Source organism: Lynx canadensis, chromosome D3 (genome assembly GCF_007474595.2).
Source record: "Lynx canadensis isolate LIC74 chromosome D3, mLynCan4.pri.v2, whole genome shotgun sequence".
Lineage (NCBI taxonomy): Eukaryota > Metazoa > Chordata > Mammalia > Carnivora > Felidae > Lynx > Lynx canadensis.
In genome coordinates, this window is record NC_044314.2 from 75613001 (window position 1) to 75635436 (window position 22436).

The 22436-nt window shown below is 45.8% G+C and overlaps 1 protein-coding gene across 1 annotated transcript in view; it reads right to left on the minus strand.

Annotated features, from left to right (window-relative positions):
- Positions 1–22436, minus strand: part of MYO1H (myosin IH) — a 45110-nt gene that overhangs the window by 17436 nt on the left and 5238 nt on the right. Inside the window, exons 5-17 of the mRNA XM_030292211.1 lie at positions 20209–20388; positions 17903–18001; positions 16567–16680; positions 16156–16227; positions 15195–15314; positions 13773–13840; positions 12887–12992; positions 12487–12567; positions 10696–10787; positions 8093–8187; positions 3728–3774; positions 953–1033; positions 194–299 (exon numbers count right to left, since the gene is read on the minus strand). Of these exons, the coding sequence (XP_030148071.1) occupies positions 194–299; positions 953–1033; positions 3728–3774; positions 8093–8187; positions 10696–10787; positions 12487–12567; positions 12887–12992; positions 13773–13840; positions 15195–15314; positions 16156–16227; positions 16567–16680; positions 17903–18001; positions 20209–20388 (1261 nt within the window). The remainder of the gene's footprint in view (positions 1–193; positions 300–952; positions 1034–3727; positions 3775–8092; positions 8188–10695; positions 10788–12486; positions 12568–12886; positions 12993–13772; positions 13841–15194; positions 15315–16155; positions 16228–16566; positions 16681–17902; positions 18002–20208; positions 20389–22436) is intronic.

Sequence of the window (22436 nt, forward strand, 5' to 3'; positions counted from 1 at the left end):
CCAAAAAAACTCCTCTCCCTCCCTATTCATTTACCTTCTATTATTTAAAAATGAAAATAAATCATGTATGGAGAGCAAGGAGCAAGCCTGTGGGGTTTTTGTTTTTTTGTTAGGATTTTAACCCACTGCCACCTTGGCTTTCCTCCCAGCCTTATTTCCCTGAGTTCAGTGTTCAGAACGATTCATGACTCACTGGGTTCTTTCCTCTCATTGGGCTTGATGCAACGGATGTATGAAGGTTCCTTAGAGATGAGGATTTCCAGAAGGCTGCTCAGGCTGTTTTTAAACTGAGTCCCCACCTTGAGAAAGAGAGAGAGAGAATGAACTAAGTAGAGATTGCAGCTCCAAGTAAATACAGAGAAGATTGGCTAGCCCTTTAGGTCCCAACTCCTGACATATTATCCTACCCATTACCATTCTGCCCACTAGGAGAAGGTTCTGAATGTCCTGGCCTGAGAAGTACAGGCGCAGACTGGTCAAGCGGAAGCCGGACAAGCACCTGTCCAGAGTTCTTCCTTCACTTAGCAAATATGTGATGAGCGCCTTGTAAGAGCCAGTATCGCCATTGAGACCATCACCCCCATGCTCTCTTACTTCCTTGTTACCAAGCTTCCTTTATGACACACTGTTTTAAGTTCTTTCTTTCTTTGATGGTATTTTCCCATATTTTCTTTCACTAGATTATAAGCCCCATGAGAAGAGAGATCTTGTCCATTTTGTTAACGTTAAATCCTGTGCCCCCTCTACACAGTAGGCACTCAGTGAGTGCAAATAAGCACACTGGTTGCTACGCTTGGAAAGTATATATTTAGTAGAACGTGTTAGCAACATTTCCAGAAAAAGGAAGGACAGCTTAAAATGTATAGGTAACTGGGGGTAACTGTGCCCTCTGGCTGATTTTTGCTACCTTTCTAATTCTGCATGAGCATTTTTTCCCCACCCCCCCACTCACCGTTGGTGGCCTTCTTCGGTTTTCTAACTCAGCCACCAGGAAGCATTCCTTCAGGATGCGATTTTTGGAACTGCAGAGCACCTGCAAGTAAAAGGAGTTCCACGTTCAGTGTTTCGGAAATCACTAAGGGGCCTTCAGGAGAGCTTGCATAAGTGTGCACAAGGTCCCAGAGCCACTTACTTCCGGAGCACTTGAAGAAGTGGGGAAAAGACATAGTCAAACACGGAAGGAAATGTTTAAAGCTTCATTTTATGGTATTTTTAAAGTTTATTTATTGATTTTTGAGAGAAAGAGAGAGAGAGACAGACAGAGAGTGGAGGGGGTTGGGGGCAGAGAGAGAAGGAGACACAGAATCTGAAGGAGGCTCCAGGCTCTGAGCTGTCAGCACAGAGTCGAATGCGGGGCTTGAACCCACGAACGTCAAGGTCATGACCTGAGCCGAAGTCAGACGCTTAACCGATGGAGCCCCCTGCGCCCCCCAACGTTTCTTTAAATTAAAAAAAAATTGTTTAATCCACTCTAATTCTGCATTTACAACGGCAGGAAACAGCAATTTGCATACAGGAGAGAGCAAATTGAAATGACCCATTTTGAAGCCAAAACAAAGTGCAAGGAGCTTCAGCCCTGGCTGGTCAAATAAGAGACTTGGAGATTTTTCCATGGGAAGCCCCCTCCATGGGTGGGTTTGTGAGGGGCAGGGGCATGGCACACAGAGGCCAGTGTGTCAAATCGTCAGGAGACGATTATTACGTTCCCTGTGTCGGCCCGGCCCTTCCACTCCTGTGTCATTCACCGCGACTCTGAGAGGGAGGCCCCACCAGACCCACCTCACCAGATGGGGAGGTCTGCCTGAGACCCCCAGTTGGGAAGGGGTGGGGCTGACAATGACCGAGGGAGCACCTGCCTGGAGCAGAGATCCAAAGTTAGGAATTGCTTCTCTATCCTGAACCCCAGAGGTAGGGACAAGAGGACCTAGAAGGGACAGAGAAAGACCAGGGAGGGCAGAAGACATCCTGAAATGACTGGTTTGTGCGTCCACTCTGAAAATGCCTCCCTAATGTTTAAGCTTTTTGTAGACCAAGCTACTTAAATAAAATCCCATTTTTATAAAACAGTTGACTGTTTCAATGCAAAGCAAGGCTCTACAACACCCAAGGTTTTTCTGATCAGTGAGGTAATGGAGGGAGACTGGGACTTGCAGCAGCAGCCCTAGGGGCTAATCTCAGCCCCACCTCACCGTGTGACCTTGAACAAGTTGAGATTTCTCTGGGTCCGTCTCCTCATCCTCTGTTTGTGCTACCCTGCTATATTCCCGCTGCACCAGAACAAAAATCTCTACTCCTCCTTGGGGACTTCATCCTGATGGGCTCAGTCCCCGCTCCTAACATTATACTCGTCACTGAACACACACTGAACTCATCTGGGCCTCAGGGCCTTTGCACATGCTGGTCCCCCACCCTGGAGAAACCCCATTTTTCCAGTCAACAGCTCAAAGTCACCTCCAGAGGGGTGCTTTCTTTGATCTCTTAAACTAAATTTAAAATGTCCCTCTCAGGGCACCTGGGTGGCTCGATCAGTTAAGCATCTGACTCTTGATTTCGGCTCAGGTCATGATCTCACAGTTTGTGAATTCAAGCCCCTGTGTCAGGCTCTGCATCAGTGCTGAGCCTGCTTGGGATTCTCCCTCTCCCTCTCTCTGCTCATCCCCCATTCATGCTCTGTCTCTCTCAAAATAAACAAACTTTAAAAAAGAAAATGTCCCTCTCAATCATATTTCCTTATTTTCTTCATAGCACTTCTCACTGATGGGTAACTTATCGTGTGCAGTTGACCTTTGAATACGGATTTGAACCACGTGGATCCACTTACGTGTAGTTTTTTTTTTTTTAACAGCAACATTACTATAAATGTATTTTAAGATTTTCTTTTTTTCTTAATACGATTTATTGTTAAGTTGGCTGACATACAGAGTATTCAGTGTGCTCTTGGTTTGGGGGCCTCAAGTTTGTTCTCTGTATTTAAGAGTCTCTGTAAGATTTTCTTACTAACATTTTCTTTTCTCTAGCTTACCTCCTTTTAAGAATGCAGCATATATGATACATGTAACAGACAAAATATGTGTGAATCGGCTGTTTATGCATCAGTAAGTTTTCCGGTCAACGGCAGGCTGTTAGCAGTTAAGTTGTGGGAAGTCAAAAGTCTTACGTGGATTTTTAAAATCATTTATTTTTGAGAAACAGAGAGAGCATGGCAGGGGCAGAGAGAGAGGAAGAAAGAGAGAGAGGAAGAAAGAGAGAGAGAGAATCCCAAGCAGACTCCGCACAGGCAGCGCGGAGCCCAATGCAAGGCTCGAGCTCATGAACTATGAGGTCATGACCTGGGCCGAAGTCAGATGCTTAGCCAACTGAGCCACCCAGGTGCCCAGTTATAGGTGGATGTTTGCACGGAGGATTGGCGGGATCTTGTTGTTCAGGGCTCAATGTATATATTTATCCTCGGCCACTCCCCACCCCCATGGTAAGCCTCGTGAGAGCAAGGACCGCCCAGAGCGGGTACAGAGTTCTGGCACACAGCAGGGGCAACATACACACTTGAATAGGCACGTTGGATCAAGGGCACATCGTACAGATGACCTCAAATATCCGTTCCGGCCATGAAGGTCTATCGTAAAGGACTGCAGAGAAAAATCCAGGAGGCCCAATCTAGCCCCAAATCCGGGTCATGGGTGATATCTAATAACCATCAGAAACACACATGGTTAAACTTCACACTTACTTCTTTCAGATGTCTGTAGAGGAGATCATTGTTCTTTTCCAAGAAGCCTGTAAAACGTTGAAACGTTTTTTGAGTCAATGGCTTTGCCTAAAAATGCATTTCCATCCCAAGTGATCGCAAAAGGAAACCCTGCAAATAATCTCCTAGGATCAGGTCGGAGCTTCCCAGCCTTGGCACTGCTCACATTTGGGGCTGAAAAGACTTTGTTGTGGGGTCCATCTTGTGAATCACAGAATGTTTAACAGCATCCCTGACCTCTACCCATGCGATGTCAGTGTCACCTTCTCTAGCTGCAAGTATCAAATTGTCTCTAGACGTGGCCAGATGTTCCTGGAGGAGTTAGCTCGCCCTTGGTTGAGAATGAGGTCCTCAGAGTTGAATCTATGGCATACATACCGTACTCTAAACTCCCACTTAGCTATCACAAGAAGGCGAAGCACTGTAGATTTTACGCGAAGCACTGTAGATATGTCCTAGTCACGTAGCATAGAACTACGTATAAACGGAATGACGTCAGAACAAGGAAGGGGGTACTGAATTTCAAGAGGGGCCAGGCGAAGCCAGGTGAGAAAATCATCCCACCACTTAGCAAAGCCAAGCTGAAGCCCCAGGACTCGAGGCACCCAACAGTGTCTTCATACAAAGGAAAACTCGCCATTTCCAATGTTAAAACTCGGTTTATTCAGTGCTCGCTTAAAACCTTATCAGTTACTAATAATTATGTTCGTAATTAAATGACGTTATACAATCAAAACCAACTAAAAAAAGGCGTCTGAGACCTAACCTTTTCAGAAGACTATTTGGAGTCACCAAGACTGGCATCCTTATTGTGGCAAAACAGACATAACATAAAATTTAGCATTTTAGCTATTTTTACATGTTCAGCGGTATTAAGCACGGCCACACTGCTGTGTAACCGGCACCACCAGTCGTCTCCAAAATGCTTCACCTTCTCGAACTGAAACTCTGACCCCGTTAAATGCTAACTCCCCCTCCTCCTCCCCCAGCCCCTGGTGACCACCACTTTCTGCCTCTAGGAATTTGGCTACTCTTCTAATTTGACTACGCCTTATAATGGGAATGATGCAGGGTTTTGTCCTTTTGTAACTGGCTTATTTCACTTGGCATAAGGTTTTCTTCTTTTTTTTTTTTTAATTTTTTTAACATTTATTTATTTTTGAGACAGAGAGAGACAGAGCATGAAGGGGGGAGGGTCAGAGAGAGGGAGACACAGAATCCGAAACAGGCTCCAGGCTCTGAGCTGTCAGCACAGAGCCCGACGCGGGGCTCGAACTCACGGACCGTGAGGTCATGACCTGAGCCGAAGTCGGACGCTTAACCGACTGAGCCACCCAGGCGCCCCCATAAGGTTTTCTTCTTAGAAACACTTTTTAAATGTTTATTGTTGAGAGAGAGAGAGAGAACAAGCAGGGGAGGCACAGAGAGAGAAGGAGACAGAGGATTTGAAGTGGACTGTGCAGTGACAGCGGAGAGCCCGACTCGGGGGCTCGAACCCACGAACCATGAGGTCATGACCTGAGCCAAAGTTGGACCCTCAACCCACTGAGCCGCCCAGGCACCCCCAAACTAATTTCTGATAGAACTTTTAACTTAGCAATGCCACTTTTGGGAATTTATGCTACGTATATAACATGCCCAGATTGGCCAAGTGAAATATGCAAGGGGGTCAACGACAGCAGGGTTTACAAGAAACAAAACTGGAAACAAGCTGTGTCCATCAAACAGGTCAAAGGACACGGCCCTAGAGGGAGTCCTTGCAGCCTCTCAAAAGAAACGTGGTGCAATCTGTTGGCTGCTATGGAGAATAGATGTGAGTGCGGAGGCAAAAGGTGTGGGTCTGAACCCCAGCTCTGTCACTTACTATCTGAGCGACCTTGGGCAAGTTACTTGACTTCTCTGAGCTCAGTTGCCTTCGAGATTAAAAGAAGGATAATAAAACGGTTCTGTGAGGTGAAGCACTGGGACAGTGTCTGGCCTACAGTAAGTATTGAGCGTTAGTTGGAATCCAAATGATCTTGGGCTCCTGGGCGGCTCAGTCGGTTGAGCGTCTGACTTTGGCTCAGATCATGGTCTTGAGGTTAGTGCGTTTAACCCCACACTGGGCTCTCTGCTGTCAGGACCAAGTCTGCTTCGGATCCTCTGTCTCCCTCCCCCTCTCTCTCTCTCTCTGCCCCTCCCCTGTTCACGCTCTTTCGCTCAAAAATAAACAAACATTTAGGGCACCTGGGTGCATCTGACTTCGGCTCAGGTCATGATCCCATGAGTTCGAATCCCACACTGGGTGAGCCTGAGCCCCAGTTCGGGTGAATATGAGCCCTGCTTCTATCTCTCTCTCTCTCTCTGTGCCCCTAGCTCACTTGGGCACACGCTTTTTCTCCCTCTCTCTCTCTCAAAAATAAATAAACATTTAAAACAGAAACAAGAGGGGCGCCTGGGTGGCGCAGTCGGTTAAGCGTCCGACTTCAGCCAGGTCACGATCTCGCGGTCCGGGAGTTCGAGCCCCGCATCGGGCTCTGGGCTGATGGCTCAGAGCCTGGAGCCTGCTTCCGATTCTGTGTCTCCCTCTCTCTCTGCCCCTCCCCCCGTTCATGCTCTGTCTCTCTCTGTCCCAAAAATAAATAAACGTTGAAAAAAATAATAATAATAATAAAAAAATAAAACAGAAACAGGAAACAATTTTTCTCGTTTTCATGAAATGAAAAAAAATGCAAAATAGAGAACACAGAATAACAATCTGTGTTACTTAAATGCGTGTGCATATATGTGTTATTTGAATATGTATATGTGTCCCCACACATTTAAGTAGATGCAGAAGATATTTCTATTTTCCTGAAAGAAATTACAAGAAACTGTTGGTTCCTGTGGGAGAAACTAGGAGTAAAGGGGACTTTTAGTTTCCTTTTTTGGACTTTTCTGTACCTTTAGGAATTTCTTGCGTTACGTGTATATTATTGATGATGACAATCAATCAATTATCCACAAAGAGAGATTCATTCCATTTGAAAATGTTTTCTGTTTTTATACCACTCTGAATTCAAGAGAAAAAATACTTATTGCTTTTTAAATATTCTTAGAGAAACTTATTTAAAAGTGAAAATAGGGGCGCCTGGGTGGCTCAGTCGGTTGAGCGTCCAACTTCAGCCCAGGTCATGATCTTGCGGTCTGTGGGTTCGAGCCCCACATCGGGCTCTGTGCTGACAGCTCAGGGCCTGGAGCCTGTTTCAGATTCTGTGTCTCCCTCTCTCTCTGACCCTCCCCTGTTCATGCTCTGTCTCTCTCTGTCTCAAAAATAAATAGACATTAAAAAAAATTTTATAAATAAAAAAGTGAAAATAATTTAGGGGCGCCTGACTTGCTCAGTCAATGGAGCATGTGACTCCTGATCTTGGGGTTGTGAGTTCAAGCCCCACGTTGGGTGTGGAGCCTACCTTAAAAAAGAACTGTAAAAAGAAAAAAAAAGTGAAAATAATTTAGAACCTAAAGCAGAAATGACAAAAGAAAATATTTTTTAAAGGTTTTGAAAGACAGTGTTCATAGGAACCTTACTTATTAGTAAGAGCTCAAAAGCAAACAACCCAAATGCCTGTCAACTGATGAATGGATAAACAAAACAGGGTATATCCATAGATGGAATATTATTTAGCAATAAAAATGGTAACACAGATGAACCTTGAAAACAAGATGCTGAGGGAAAGAAGCCAGACACAGAAGACCACACATTGTGTGATTCCATTTAGATGAAATACCCAGAACAGGCAAATTTGCAGAGACAGAAAACAGATTAGTTCACAGCTGTGGGGGATGGGGCTGGGGAAAATAGGGAATAGTTGCTAATGGAAACAGGGTTTCTTTTTGGGATGAAGTGTTCTTTTTTTGTTAAATATTTATTTATTTTGAGAGAGAGAGAGAGAGAGAGAGAGAGAGAGAGAGAGAGCACGGTAGCAGGAGAGGGGCAGAGAGAAAGAGGGAGAATCCCAAGCAGGCTCTATGCCATCAGTGCAGAGCCTGACCTGGGACTCGAACCCACAAACCGCGAGATCACGACCAGAGCCGAGGCCAAGAGTTGCCTGCTTCATTGACTGAGCCACGCCAGGTGCCCCTGGGGCGAAGCGTTCTAAAATGCACAGCGGTGACGGGTGCATAACTATAAAGTGAACAGAGTAAAACTTACCGGAGGGTACACTTTAAATGGGTGAAATGAAGTGGTTCGACAAAAAAGCAATAAAGACAAAACTTCAAACGGCTTGCTTGCAAGCAGAGCTAGGGAATGTAGACGTGCAGCCGTTTCTTCGGCGGACACGGGGACACCTGCGTGACCGTGACCTACGCCCCACGCACACTCACCTTTGGTGCAGTACGTGACCTCTCCTGCGTAGTGAGAGAGCCGAAACTCCATCCAGCCAATCCTCTTTCGGCCCTTTGGTCCCGCCAGCTTCCGGCTGCAGCAAGAGAGAACGAGACACGAACTGAACCTTCCTAGTTTGCTGTAACAACACGCACCAACATAGAAAGCAAAGAGCGAAAGAGAAGCCTGGAGAAAGGGTAACCCACTTGCACAGCTGGTGGGACGCAAAGTGGTGCGGCCACTGTGGGAAGGACCAGGGAGGTTCCTCCAAAAGTTGAAACAGAGCTACCCTACAATCCAGCAACTGTACTACGAGGTATTTACCCAAAGAATACAAAAACACTAATTCAAAGGGATACATGCAGCCCTGTGTTTATAGCAGCATTATTTACAACAGTCAAATTATGGAAGCAGCCCAAGTGACCACCGATCGGTGAATGGATAAAGAAGATATGGCATATAAACACAATGGAATATTACCCAGCCACAAAACAGAATGAAATCTTGCCATTTGCAACGACATGGATGGACCTGGAGAATATAATGGCTAAGTAAAAGTCAGTCAGAGAAAGACAAATACCGTGTGATCTCATTCATATGTGGAATTTGAGAAACAAATGAACAAAGGCTGGGCGGGGGGGGGCGGGGGGGAGAGACAAAGCAAGAACCAAACTCTTAACTGTAGAGAACTGATGGTTACCAGAACAGACCAGGGTGGGGACATGGGGGAAATAGGCGATGGGGACTGAGGACTTCACTTGTGATGAGCACGGGGTGAGGAATGGAAGTGTTGAATCACTATACTGTACCCCTGAAACTAACATAACACTGTATGTTAACTAACTGGAATTGAAATGAAGACTTAAAAATAAAATGTGATCCTTCCCCTGAGAACTGAGGAATTAAAAAACACACGTGAGCCACAGAAGACACACTGATTTGTACAATGAAAAAACTTCTACTTTTTCCAGATGATAACTAAGAACCAGTTTACTACATTTTTATGATGGCAAGTGACTAAAATGCTCATAAAACATCATTTTTCAGATTCTGGTGATGGCTAATTTTTTTGTAACCTTTCTTGAAATGTACATAACATATATATTGACAACGCAGATACCCTAAGTGTATGGTTCAGTGCACTTTGGCACAACGAACACCCAGGTAACCGGCAACCAGATCAAGAAACAGAACGTTACTGGTTCCCTGAGAACCACCTACCCCCGCCTTGAGCCCTTTCCAGTTCTGACCTGACACCTAACACAACACGCTGGTTTTTATCTGGTTTTATACTTTATAGAAACCTAATTGTATCGTATGTACCTTTTGTGTCTGATTCCTCTTTTAAAAAAAAAAATTGCTTAAATGTTTATTTTTGAGAGAGAGAGAGACACAGCATGAATGGAGGAGGAGCAGACAGAGAGAGGGACAGGGGATCCGAAGCGGGCTCTGTGCTGACAGATGCTTAACTGACTGAGCCACCCGGGTGCCCCTGTGGGTCTGATTCCTCCTGCTTATATGTTCTGTGATTTATCCACATCACTGCATGTAGTTATGGATTGTTCATTCTCGTGGCTATGTATTATGCCATTTGTGAATATGCTGCAATTCAATTTTCCATTTTTTTAAAGATTTTAAAAAGTTTATTTTGAGAGAGAGAGAGAGAGAGAGAGAGAGAGAATGCAAGTGGGGGAGGGGCAGAGAGAGAGAGAGGAAGAGAGAGAATTCCCAAGCCTGATGTGGGGCTTTAACTCATGAACCATGAGATCGTGACCTGAGCTGAAGTCAGACATTTAACTGACTGAGCCACCCAGGTGCCCTTCAGTTTTCCATTTTTGATTCATTTCCTTATCCTTTCAATATTCTACAAAAGCTCTGATAAAGCCACTACCATTTACCCGATCTTTGCTACGGCCAGAAATTACACTAGGTGACTTACGGGAGCCACTTACAATGCTCCGCACCAGGTATATTAATAGGTCACGTGTCTTATAAGTGGCCGAGCTGCGATTCTAGTCAATTTTCTTGGATGCTGTAAACCCTCATTCTCTGGATCTACGTGGCAGTGATGTGAGTACACACGAATGTGAAGATTCATTGGGTCGTACACTTCAGATCCACACATAGCTCTGTGTGTACTTTATATTTGATACGTAACTTAAAAAAAAAAAGACTATTTCTGGGGTTCCTGGGTGGCTCAGTCCATTAAGTGTCTGACTTCGGCTCAGGTCATGATCTCACGGTTCATGAGTTTGGGCCCCACATCGGGCTCTGTGCTGACGGCTTGGACCCTGGAGCCTGCTTCAGACTCTGTGTCTCCCTCTCTCTCTGCCCCTCCTCCACTGTGCTCTCTCTCACTCTCAAAAATAAACGTTAAAAAAAAAAAAAAGATACAAAATCTTAGAACATTCTACCTGGAATTCGGGTTTGATTTCTACTAACAAAAGGTACACATATATAGGAGTCGGTATATCATCATGGTGCATCACGTTTCTGTGCACGAAGAAGCACCTTTACTCTTGGGGTCCACTGCCCACATACCCAAGAAAGTGGGTAAGTGACGAGCTTCCCCAAGCAACAGCTTGTCGAGCGAGATACATACGTCTGGAAGTGCGCATGCTGGCCTACTTTCTCTTCCAATTTCTCCAGGAAACTCAAGTCCGTAGCGGGACCGGGACGGATACATTCTTCATCCTTCCAGAGAAAAAAGAGAAGCCTCGATCCGTAGCATCCTACGCCATCGATTCCAAGTTGAAACGCCTTCGCCAGCTGTGGCTGAAGGTAGTGGACTAAAACGCTGTCACCTCAACCCAAGTTCAGGTGAACTTTGGGGGCGCGAGGGCAGTGACCCCTCACGCGTGCTTAGCTTCTCAGAGGGATCTGAAATTCTGTGAAAAGTCACCTCGCCCACCCACCCGACCACCATATTTCCAAAGTCTTCTTGAACACCACCTCAGTTTCTCTTAACCAGCCACTGCTGGCCAAGACCACATCCCCTTTTACCAGGAGCCAAAACCTCATGGAGAGAAAGCTATAAAGCCCCGGGCATCTAACTTCTCACGTCTCTCCGGCTGTGTCTTTCTACTTCCTGTTTTGGGCCCTTAACACTGGCAACATGCGAGTGACCATCTTTAAAATCAACCCTGCAGCTTTTGTTAAAACGACAAGAGAACACCGGGCTTCAGGTGAGTGAGACAACTCTTTCGAAGTGACATGTCTATGCTGGTCTAGCCATCAATATGAGCATTGAGAGCCCAGAGAAGAGCTTATGTCAGCCTGTGCCTCCCGGAACTTGCCTCCCCGGATGTCCACACGGCCCTTCCCAGACCACCTCGCCTGAAACTGAGTCATCCTTCCCGGCACATCTCATCTTTTGAGCTTTTTTCATTGTAAAACCTACTTATGTTGCCCACGAAACTGTCTGTTGTCAGTCTCTCCGCGCTAGAATTGAAAGCTTCATGAATGTAGTGGTTTTGATCTGTTTTGTCCACTGCTTGTGTCCCATAGCACGGGGCACAGTCACGGCACCAAGGAAGCATTCGGTAAGCATTTGTTGAACGAAGAGAGTCTGAATGCTTACCACACCCCGGCATAATTCTAAGCCCTGTGCATGTACAATCTCAGCCTGTCCTTACAATTCCTCGAGATAAGTGCTGCTATCACTGCATCCATTTAAGACAAGGAGATGGGAGCTCAGAGAGGGTAAGACAACCACCCAAGGTTACATAGCTAGCAAGCAATGGGGCGGGCATCTGAATCCAGGGGGTGCCCATGTTCCTGGCAACGACAGGCACCATCTGTAGTCACGGCTGTGCTTTAGAATCTTGTTCACCCAACAGTTAGGTGGGGGAGGGCGGCAGGCAGGAGAGAGGAGACCAATTATTTTCGTTATAAGGGAGAAGATCCCAAATGAAAAGGCAAAGAAATACTTTCTCATTGGCTTTAGATTTTAAAAAGTGATGTTTGGGGGCGTCTTGGGCGACTTTGGCTCAGGTCATGATATCGCGGTTCGTGGGTTATGGGTTCGAGCCTGCGTCGGGGTGATGGCTGGGAGCCTGAAGCTTGCTTCAGGTTCTGTGTCTCCCTCTCTCCCTGCCCCTCCCTCGCTCCCACTCTGTTTCTCTCAAAAATAAATAAACGTGTTGAAAAAAGCGATGTTTGAACTGGAACAATTGGGCATGGATGTTCTTAGAAGTTCCAACAGGTCAAGATAAAGCCATGGGTGCATCCCAAGGAGTCTCAACTCTGGATCAGTGCACATTCTTTGTAAAACTTCCTTTATGTTTTCTGGCTTTCTGCTTGGGCTAAGCAACCCTTTTCGAGCCTGGGGGAAAACTTCCGCGTGTTGGCGACACCGTATGAATGGACTCTAAGTCAACATTCATTTTCTCACCAGAATGGAAATGATCCCTTTGTGTCTCTCGTCCACCAAATCACAGATGATCTTGTTGTTGAAATACTGAATGGGCTCCCACTGAAATGACAAAGAGAAAAGAATTCTCCGAGGGGGATTTAGGTGAACATAAAATAGATCTCTTTTTAAAATGATTTTCCAACGTTATTTTTCCAAAATCTGATTTTTTTTTATCTCTAACATTAAAAAGAAAAGAAAAGAAAAGAAAAGAAACTACCCGAATGTCAAAGTAATTTCCCAGAAAATAAGCAGAGCAGGAGAGAAAAAAATAATTCTTAGTACTAGGGAGGCCAAAATCTCCAGGGAAATATCCTTTCTCAAGCAAATCTCTTTCGCTAGATTAAGAAATCAAGTGAGAAGAAAACATTAAGACGTTTACCTCTATACCTTCCATTTCGTATTCTGCCTGTTCCGCCTTAAGGGTTCTCTCAATTAACAGTTGCTGGAGTTTCTCATTGCAGTAATTGATGCAGAACTGTTCGAAACTAGAGAGGCCCAAAATTTAAAGAGCTAAAGCTACACGAGTAGACCAATTAAAAAACTGTATTTGCTTATTTTTATTTTTTTTTTAACGCTTATTTTGAGAGAGAGAGAGAGAGAGAGAGTGCGGAAGTGGGGGAGGGGCAGAGAGAGAGGGAGAGAGAGAATCCCAAGCAGGCTCTGCACTGTCAGCACGGAGCCCGATGCGGGGCTCAAACTCACGAAATTGTGAGATCATGACCCGAGCCGAAATCAATAGTCAACGCTTCACTGACTGAGCCACCCAGGCACCCCTGTATTTACTTACTTTTTAAAGATGCTTTTTAATACAGAAAAAGCAAAGTCCTTATTAATTACACAATTTACTAAATAGATCCCAAGAATCAAGTTAAAAGATGTTTGCGTTTTTGTTTTACATTTATTTACTTTTGAGAGACGGAGAGAGACAGAGCAAAAGTGGGGGGGGGGGGACAGAGAAAGAATGAGACACAGAATCCGAAGCAGGCTCTGGGCTCTGAGCTGTCCGCACAGACCCCAATGTGGGGCTCCAACTCACAAACTGTGAGATCGTGACCTGAGCCCAAGTCGAACACTTGACCGACTGAGCCACCCAGGCGCCCCAAGACGTTTGCCTTTTTTAATGGTCATTTCAACTCTGGAACAGTCTATGAGTTAGCGGCTATGGAAATCCCGAGAATTTCTAAAGATGGGAAACCCAGTTCCAGCAACATTAGAGATGCCTCAGACCAGACGGACAGAGGACCAGGAGGTAATGACAAACTTACCCATTCTTGTCGAAGACCTCAAACCCATAGATATCCAGCAATCCAATCACAGTCTTCTTGGTGAAATCCTAGTCAAAGTAACACACACTATTCATTGTGAGGTCTTTTACTTAATGACTCTTCAAACCTGGTAGCTGCCCCCAAAGCTAGGACTTGGTTATAAAGCTCACACCTTCTCTCTCTCCAACATTGGCTCACAGAGAAATTATAGGGTGGAAACAAATTTCCCAGCCTGCTCCTCTGGCCGGCAGCCCGCCGGGATCCCGCCACCACCCGAGAAGTGAGACCTTCCCCTTCTGGTTCACTCCCTTCCTTCAGCCCTTCTCAGCCTCCCAAGCCCACATCAATCCCAAAGAAACCAAGAGACCTCTATAGACAGCAGCAAAGGAGATGTCTATCCAGGAGAGAGGACAGGTGATACAAATGTCATTTTAAACAGAGGATGGGGACACTTGGGTGGCTCAGTCAGTTAAGCATTTGACTTCGGCTCAGGTCATGATCTCACAATTCACGAGTTCGAGCCCCACGTCGGGCTCCGTGCGGACGGCTCCAAGCCTGGAGGCTGCTTCCAATTCTGTGTCCTCCCTCTCTCTGCCTCTCCCGCACTCATGCTCTGTTTCTCTCTCTCAAAAATAAACATTAAAAAAATTAAAAAAAAAAAAAGAAAGGACCAGGTGCAAAGATGGATATTTATATTTTTTTTTAAACGTTTATTTATTTTTGAGACAGAGAGAGACAGAGCACGAACGGGGGAGGGGCAGAGAGAGAGGGAGACACAGAATCGGAAGCAGGCTCCAGGCTCCGAGCCATCAGCCCAGAGCCCGATGCGGGGCTCGAACTCACGGACGGCGAGATCGTGACCTGAGCTGAAGTCGGACGCCCAAACGACTGAGCCACCCAGGCGCCCCAAAGATGGATATTTAAAGAGAAAATGCCTATTTTTTTCCAAAGGGCCACAATTTAGCATTCCGTATGGTGTCCTGAGCTGATGCCTTCCAAATCTGTCCTTTACGTACTATCTCCTTGAATTTTACGTCTACGTACTCTGTGCCTCAGGATCATTTCCTTAATTTCTAGCTTGGAGGAAACTCCCAGGGTGAATCTGAAGGACTTGTTATGCATATTTTTTCTTATGCACATTAAAAGATGCTCACTGTCAAAGCTAAATTCCGTGGACACTGAAGGCCATCTGGCGTACTTCAAATACTGTGCATCCCACACTTTGGGACACACTCCAAAAATCATTCAGCGGGCATTTTTTTGTGAGCCTACTGTGTGCCGGGAATGGAGACGCGGAACGATATCGCCCCTGGGCACCAGGGGCCAACAGTCAATGCTCACAAATTCTTCAGAGTGACGAGGTTGGTTATAAAACATTACCATGTTAGCGAGAGTGAGTCAGCCAAACATGTTTGGACTAACCTTGTTCACTAAGGAGGAATTGATTTTGTTGACTAGCCAAGTAAATGTTCGTCCATAAATGGCCTTTGCCATTGCGTCTCTAGCGTAGACAGAGAGTTCCAGAGTCAGTGGGCATATTACCTGAGGACAACAACAGGTGCATCATTACAGAAGTTAAAAAAAAAAAAAAAAAGCCATGGGGCACCTGGATGGCTCAGTTGGTTAAGCGTCCGGGGCTTGGTTCCAGTTCAGGTCATGGTCTCATGGTGGTGAGACTGAGCCCCATGTCGAGCTCTGCACTGAACAGGGAACGTGCTTGGGGTTCTCCGTCTCCCTCTTTCTCTGCAACTTTCTTTCTCTCTCTTAAAAAAAAAAAAAAAGCCCACTTCCTCCCGAGTTTCCAAATTAGCCTTTAATAACAGCCAGCGAGGGATATGTGCTGGGGGAAGACACTGCCCCCACCCGTACACGTTCAGGCAGTAGCTATTTCTTGAGTGCTTACGACGTGTTGGGCACTGCGTGGAGCTGCTGAGGTACAGCCATGACTGAGACAAATTCTGTGGGTTCACAGTTGGAGGACGGGACATTCACGCCCCACACACCGTCATGTTGCAAGCTGAGAGCAGTATGAGGAGATACCGATGGTGCATAAGGATAGGGGTGGGATGGTCAGGGAGACCCTTTGAGGGTGTGACCCCAGGAACTGAAGGATGAGAAGGCATTAATTAGAGAAGCACAGGGAACAGTGTTCCAGTAGAGGGAACAGCATGTGCAAAGACCTCACGGGGGAAAGGCATGGCAAGAGGGGAGGCATGGAAAGCTAGTGATGGTGCAGTGGTGGGGACGGGGAGGGTGAGGCAGGAGTCTCCTGCAGGAGCTGGAAGGCGGGACCCCGGCCTCCTCTAGGACCATCGTCCTGCTCTCCCATGAGGCAGGCAAGAGCGGGGAGGGCAGGCACATTTCCATCTAGTGTCATTTTTACCTCTTCAGTTTTGGCTTCAATCTTTCTATGGGTGAGAGCTTCCAGAAGGATGGATGGGTGGACCCCCAGGAGCTGAAAACATGGAAACCAAAATGCCATTCAGCAATCAGATTTGCTTTTTGCCAATTTGCAAGGAGTTGGTGCCATTTCCAGGCCCAGGATTATACACCCTGATGGATAATCCCACCGAAATGCGAGAGAGACCACATCCCGATTTTACACTCAGCTGGCTTTTACCCACTCCCTCACCTGCCCCCCTCGCTCTTTAAATCTCCTAGCCAGTATCAGCCGGAAGGCCACGGTGTTGGCCGTGTGGGACCTGGGCCTCCAGCTGCCTTCAGCTCCCCTCTCCTGCCCTCGGCCTCCGAAAGGGCCGGGCCCTCCCCGTGCTTTTCAGAAGCCGAACGTCACCTTGGCGATCCATTTGATCTCGTGGGTGTCTGGGATCGTGGCACAGCCTTGGTGGTTCTCTTCAAAACAAACGTTCCCCAGGTGTAGGACGCTGGCAAGAATTCCAAAGAGATTCTAGGAATGTGGGAAAGGGTGAGGAGAACAGGGAGAGAAGGGCGGCCGCCCAGCTGATGAACATCATCACGGGAGACAGCCAAGGAAAACCGCCCCTTCCCAATTCCAGCCCGAGCTCACGGAGCCAAGTTTCCCCCGCCCCAGGAATCAGCTTCTTACCCACCTCAGATGTTACGGGAAGGAGGATAAAAGAACCTCAGCAGAGGATGGGGGAAGATACCTCCTTCCATCTCCAGCACAGGACGCTTCTATTTCTGGATCCTCCCCATCCCCTTCCCGCCAACAGACCATTTCATATGCAAATAGCATGATCCCAGATACATATAGGTATATATTATATCAATGCATAATATTTTATTTTGTAATGTATTATTTATTTTTGAGAGGGTGCAACCAGGCGAGGGGCAGAGAGAGAGGGAGACAGCGGATCCAAAGCCGGCTCCGGGCCGACAGCAGCGAGCCCCATGTGGGGCTTGAACCCACGAACTGTGAAATCACGACCTGAGCCAAAGTCGGACCCTCAACTGACTGAGCCACCCAGGTGCCCCTAAATATATTTTAAAGTATAATTCTAGTCCTTGAAAGAGCAAGAGTTTTAACCATCAAAAAGAAAAACAGAAAAAGATGTAAAAACAGAATGTTCATATATCCTACAATCTTCTCCAGTTTGTTCAAAAATAGAAGTGTAAATAAACAGTAATCCTGTAGATCCGGAGCATGTAAATATCTGAGATTTGATTTGGGGGCACCTGGGTGGCTTAAGTGGTTGAGGGTCTGACTTCGGCTCAGGTCATGATCTCACAGTTCAGAGTCTGAGCTGGGCTATCCACTGTCAGCACAGATCCTGCTTCGGATCCTCTGTCCATCCCCCACCCCCCCACCCCCGTCTCTCAAAAATAAATAAAAATTATTAAGAATATATTTGAGATTGGATGTGAGAGGAAGAAGAAACAAAATCTCCTCCTTGCTCACCGCATTGGGAAATCTTAGGTCTGATGAAATGCAGAACGCCCAGGTAACATTTCAATCCCAGATAAGCAAGGACTAAGTTTTTCGTAGAAGTTTATCTCATTGGGACAAGCTTATCTGAAATTCACATGTAACTAAGCATCCTGTATTTTTATTTGCTGAGTCTGGCAACCCTACTGGGCGATCACCAAGATACCAGGATTGTTTCGTCAATCCCAGACCATACCGGCAGTTGTGACCACAGGGTTCATACCTCGAGGTCATCTTCAGTAAAATCGATGACAGAAAAGGCACTGGAAACAGTTTTCCAGTCGTTCTTGTCATTAATAGACGACTCTTTGGCACAATGACCCTGTTAACACAGAATCGGGTTGCTTCGCGTCATTTCCACAAGGACAGTTAGGCACGCCCACACCTGTTCTTGAATCAAAGTGGTTTTCTCTCCAAACACGCAAGAGCTAGTTCTAGAATGTTCTGATTAGAAAAAGCCAGGTTTTATCTCATCGTCTAGCACAGCATGATTTGCCGGCTGTTGCCTTTTTCAAATTTATTTGGAATCTCTGTCCTGGGAAAACTTTCAAAGGTACACATTAGTGGTATATCTCTTCAAATATTTTTTTTTATTGTTTTCCTTGTCATATTTGTCAAGTAAACTGAAGATGTTTGTCTCAGTAAACACCTGCTAAAAAATGCAGGGAGAGGACAAGCCCTGAAATTCAGATAACAATCTTGACGCAATCACAACCTCCAGCAGAAACTGCCGTGAGGGACGAGGTAGGAGACACCCACTCAAGAAGGGTTTGGCATTTAGAGAAATGAAGGTGATACGGATTCAATCACCAGCAGAGAGGTGATGAGACTTCCCACTGACTCTAGAAGTTGTCTTCTAAAGAAGACACACACCACCGAATGTCACAATTTAAAGGGAAGAGATTCTGGATGAAGTTTCTGCTTTGTTTTGTTTATGTTTGTCTCTTTTGCTTTTGTAGTACAAGGTGTTCCTAGATTCCTGGCTATCTGAAGATTCATCACGTTAAACAGATTTCCTTGTTGCCTGGGGAAACCAGAGGTGCTGGGTCATGAAAAGATCCACCCGTGAACTGGCCAGTGTTAAATCTGCAACCTCCCAAATATCCCTCCCGGTTCGACCAATGGCATCTGCTCCTGCCCCACCAAGGGCGGGGCCAGCTTAAGTCAGTCCTTCCAGGGCACCTAGAGGTTTGGAAGCAGCGCGGATATACTGCGAGTAAAGCCACTACGTCTGTCCAAGTTACGGGGCAACACAAAATTGAACAAAATAACACTGGCGAATGGTCTGAAGATCTGGCCAGAAAAAAAAAATCTGCAAAGATAAAAGACAAGCTACATTCCAGAAGGGAATGATTTGAATTATCAAAGGGTTAGGAGAAGCCCTTGGGAAAAGGATTCAAGGTCTGAAATATTTTTATAAATTGACCCTCTCTGTTCATGCCGTGAGAAGCCAAATGTGAGGCTACCATACAGCTTTATGGGGAGAATTCGGTTCTCAAAAAGGAAAAAATATATATATATATTTATTACATCCGAATTAGTCTTCATTCTCACAATTAGTACGAAATTTGCAAAAGGAGATTGGGATTCTTTTATTTTCATCATTTAGCCTCATTTTTCAAGATGCATTTCGGTCATGTCTACTCTTTCACCAGGGCTATGAAATGCTGGTCTTTCTTTTACAAGATTCACTTCCTAAGACCTCGTTCTCTTTCTCAAATGATGGCCCCACGTGCACTCTGCCAAGTGGCCTCCATTCAAAGCCAGACCCAGCAAAGAAGAGAAGAATCCGAAAATCTTGGGGCATAAAAGGTGCCAGTGACATCAAATAGTGATAGATCCTATACAATCTGGACCTTCTAGAACCCTAGTCCTGGCTGCAGAAAAACTAATGGTGGGAGTCAAATTCTCCAAGTCCATCTTTCAACACTGGGTCCCAGGGTTGCTTACGGGAATGGCCCAAACTCTCTCTGTAAGGAAGTCCATTCATTTTGCAATTAACAACCCTCAGACTGGGAGGCAAGAGGGGGGAGTCTTTTCCAAACTAGTTCTGGAAAGCAGAAGGGAGCAGCACAAGTTGTGGACACGGACGGGCAGCGAGTTACTATCACACCCAGACCGGTAGTTCTCACTTCTGCTGTGTATTAGAATCACCGGGGATTCACTTAATTATCCAGAATCACAGGGGAGTGTTTAACACAGCCTTGATATCCAGACCAATTAGATTGGAATCTTTAGATTTTGTGTGTGTGTGTGTGTGTGTGTGTGTGTGTGTGTGTGTTGACAAATCCCCTCAGGTGATTCTAATTTCAGCCAGGGCTGAGAACCACTCACCTAGAGATTGGTTACTTTACCAAGATGATCTGTCAGGCATAGACAAAGGGGTTATGATAAGTGGCAAGAAACCAGTCCATAGGATATCTCCAGAATGGTAACGAGAAAGTTCTTGGCTGTCCCATAGAAGCCCCCAGTAACGCCCTTCATCCCTGCCACCAAAGGGCGCCCCAGCCAGGTACTGGTCCTTCTGACCTGTGAGAGGTATTTATACAGCTGGGGGTCCCGCTCAAGTCCAAGGTAAGCAAGGAGTTCCTCTTCGCCTCCCTCCAGCAGCTGGTAGAAGATGTGGAAGTTCCTCTCGCCCTGGTTTTGATAGACGACTCGAGACTTTTCTATCAGGTAACTGATGATATGCCCGCCTACGGGAATGCCCTTCAGAACAGAACAAAAAATGCCCAATGACGAGAACTGAGCCGCCTTCTTACTGGTGTCTTCTGAGGAACAGAAATTCTGAATTCAAATGATTCTTCTTCTATGCTTAGTGTTTTCTGGGCTCTGTTTACAAGTATTTTTGCCTACCCTGAGGTCATGAGAAGGATTTTCTATGCTTCTGTCTAGAAGCGTGAGCATTTTACCAGTCGCATTTAGGACTGTGGTTGATCACTACTGAATTCTTGGGTATGGAGTGAGGTAGAGGGTCAAAGGTCTCTTTAGTCACATGGATTTCAGATTGATCAGCACCATTTATTGGAAAGGCAATCGTTTCCCTATTGGATCACAGTGGTGCTTTGGTCATAAGCCAGGCAATCATATCACCTGTGGAGGCCTTTGTAGACTCCACTCCAGTCTACTGGCCTGTTTACATATCTTTATGTATCACACTGTTTTGTTTTTAAGAATATATCCAGTAAGGGATTTGGGTTCCAGAACATATAGAGAACTCCTGCAAATCAACATGAGAAAAACAGCCTAATTAAAAGTGGGCAAAAGGCTTTAACACAAACTTTTTAATTGGCCAGTTATCAAGACTTCACTAATCATCAGGGAGATACAAACATAAATCACACTGGGAAACCACTCTACCCCACCAGAATGTCTCAAACCTAAAAGGACTGACGATACCAGATGCTTTCAAGGGTGCAGAGAACCCTGCTGGTAACTGGACCCATCGTTAATTATCATAACATTCCTGGTAAGAACCCAACAATGCCACCTCTGGGTATGTGCCCAACATAAGTGGATGCTAATATCTACTCAAAGACATGTTGCAAGGATGTTCAGAGTGCTATCTGCAACAGCCCCAAACTGGAAACCCAACCGTCCATCGATAGGAGAACAGAAAATTATGATGAGGTCACATAAGCAAAAAATGACCAACTGCCACATGGAGCGACATTAATGAATCTGACAGAGTGTTGATTAAAGGGAGCCAGACAAAAAAGAGGACATATAATTCCTAGACATGAGGCCCAAGAACCCACAAAATTAATCTGATTATAGAGGGAAGAACAGTTGGTAACAGTTGGGAGGGCAGATACTGTCAGAGAAGGGTAGGACAATCTTCTAGGTGCTAGCAATTGTTACATCTTGATCTGAGTGCCAGTTGTCACAGGCAGATAGGTAAAAATTCATTAAACTGGACTCATGCCTTGCTTCCTTTTCAGTAGATGTGTTGAATTTCAATAAGGAGTTTAAAAACAGACACAACTATTCAATTTTTTTTTTTTTTCCAAGGTCTGGGCGCACTTCACCAGAAGTCCATGTACCAGCTTCTGGAAAACCCTGAGCCAGTCTGTTATCACTACACTCAACCCTCAAGCAACAACTGTCCTCCAGTCCAAGGGATAGTTTGTCCCCCGGAGTTCTACGTCCTTGAGAACTCTGTCAACCCTTCCCACTTGCACGGGCCCCATTTAAATTCTGTGAACATACAACAATACTCATCATACACTGTCTCCGGTTGCCTCCATGCCACAGCAGCAGAGCTGAGTGGTTGTGGCGGAAACCCTATGGTCCACCGAGTCTGAAATATTGACTATCTGGCCCCATCCAAAAAACATTTGCCAACCCATGCCATATAATTATGCGCGCCCACACAGTACATCGTTTCCATGTGGTTACTCTCAAGCTTTATAAGAAATGGCTGACACGTCAGACTTTCCTAAGACTTGACCATGTTACGTGTAGCTTCATTCACTTGCTCTTGCTGTTACGTGACAGTTCATTGGGTGAACATCCCACCATTTAACCATTCTCCTGTCGATGGACACTCAGCCCTCTCCAGATGTGTTGACTGTTTCCAGACCTTTTAACCATCATGAGCAGGGCTCTTGGGGGCAGGCTTGCCAATCTCCAAGAGCGGAATGGCTCCACCTTAGATGATGTGATTTCAACTTCACAAGATAATAATGTTGTTTTCCAAGTGGGTCGCGCCAGTGTGAGCCCCACCGGCAAGGTGGAAAAGTTCCTAATTATCCACA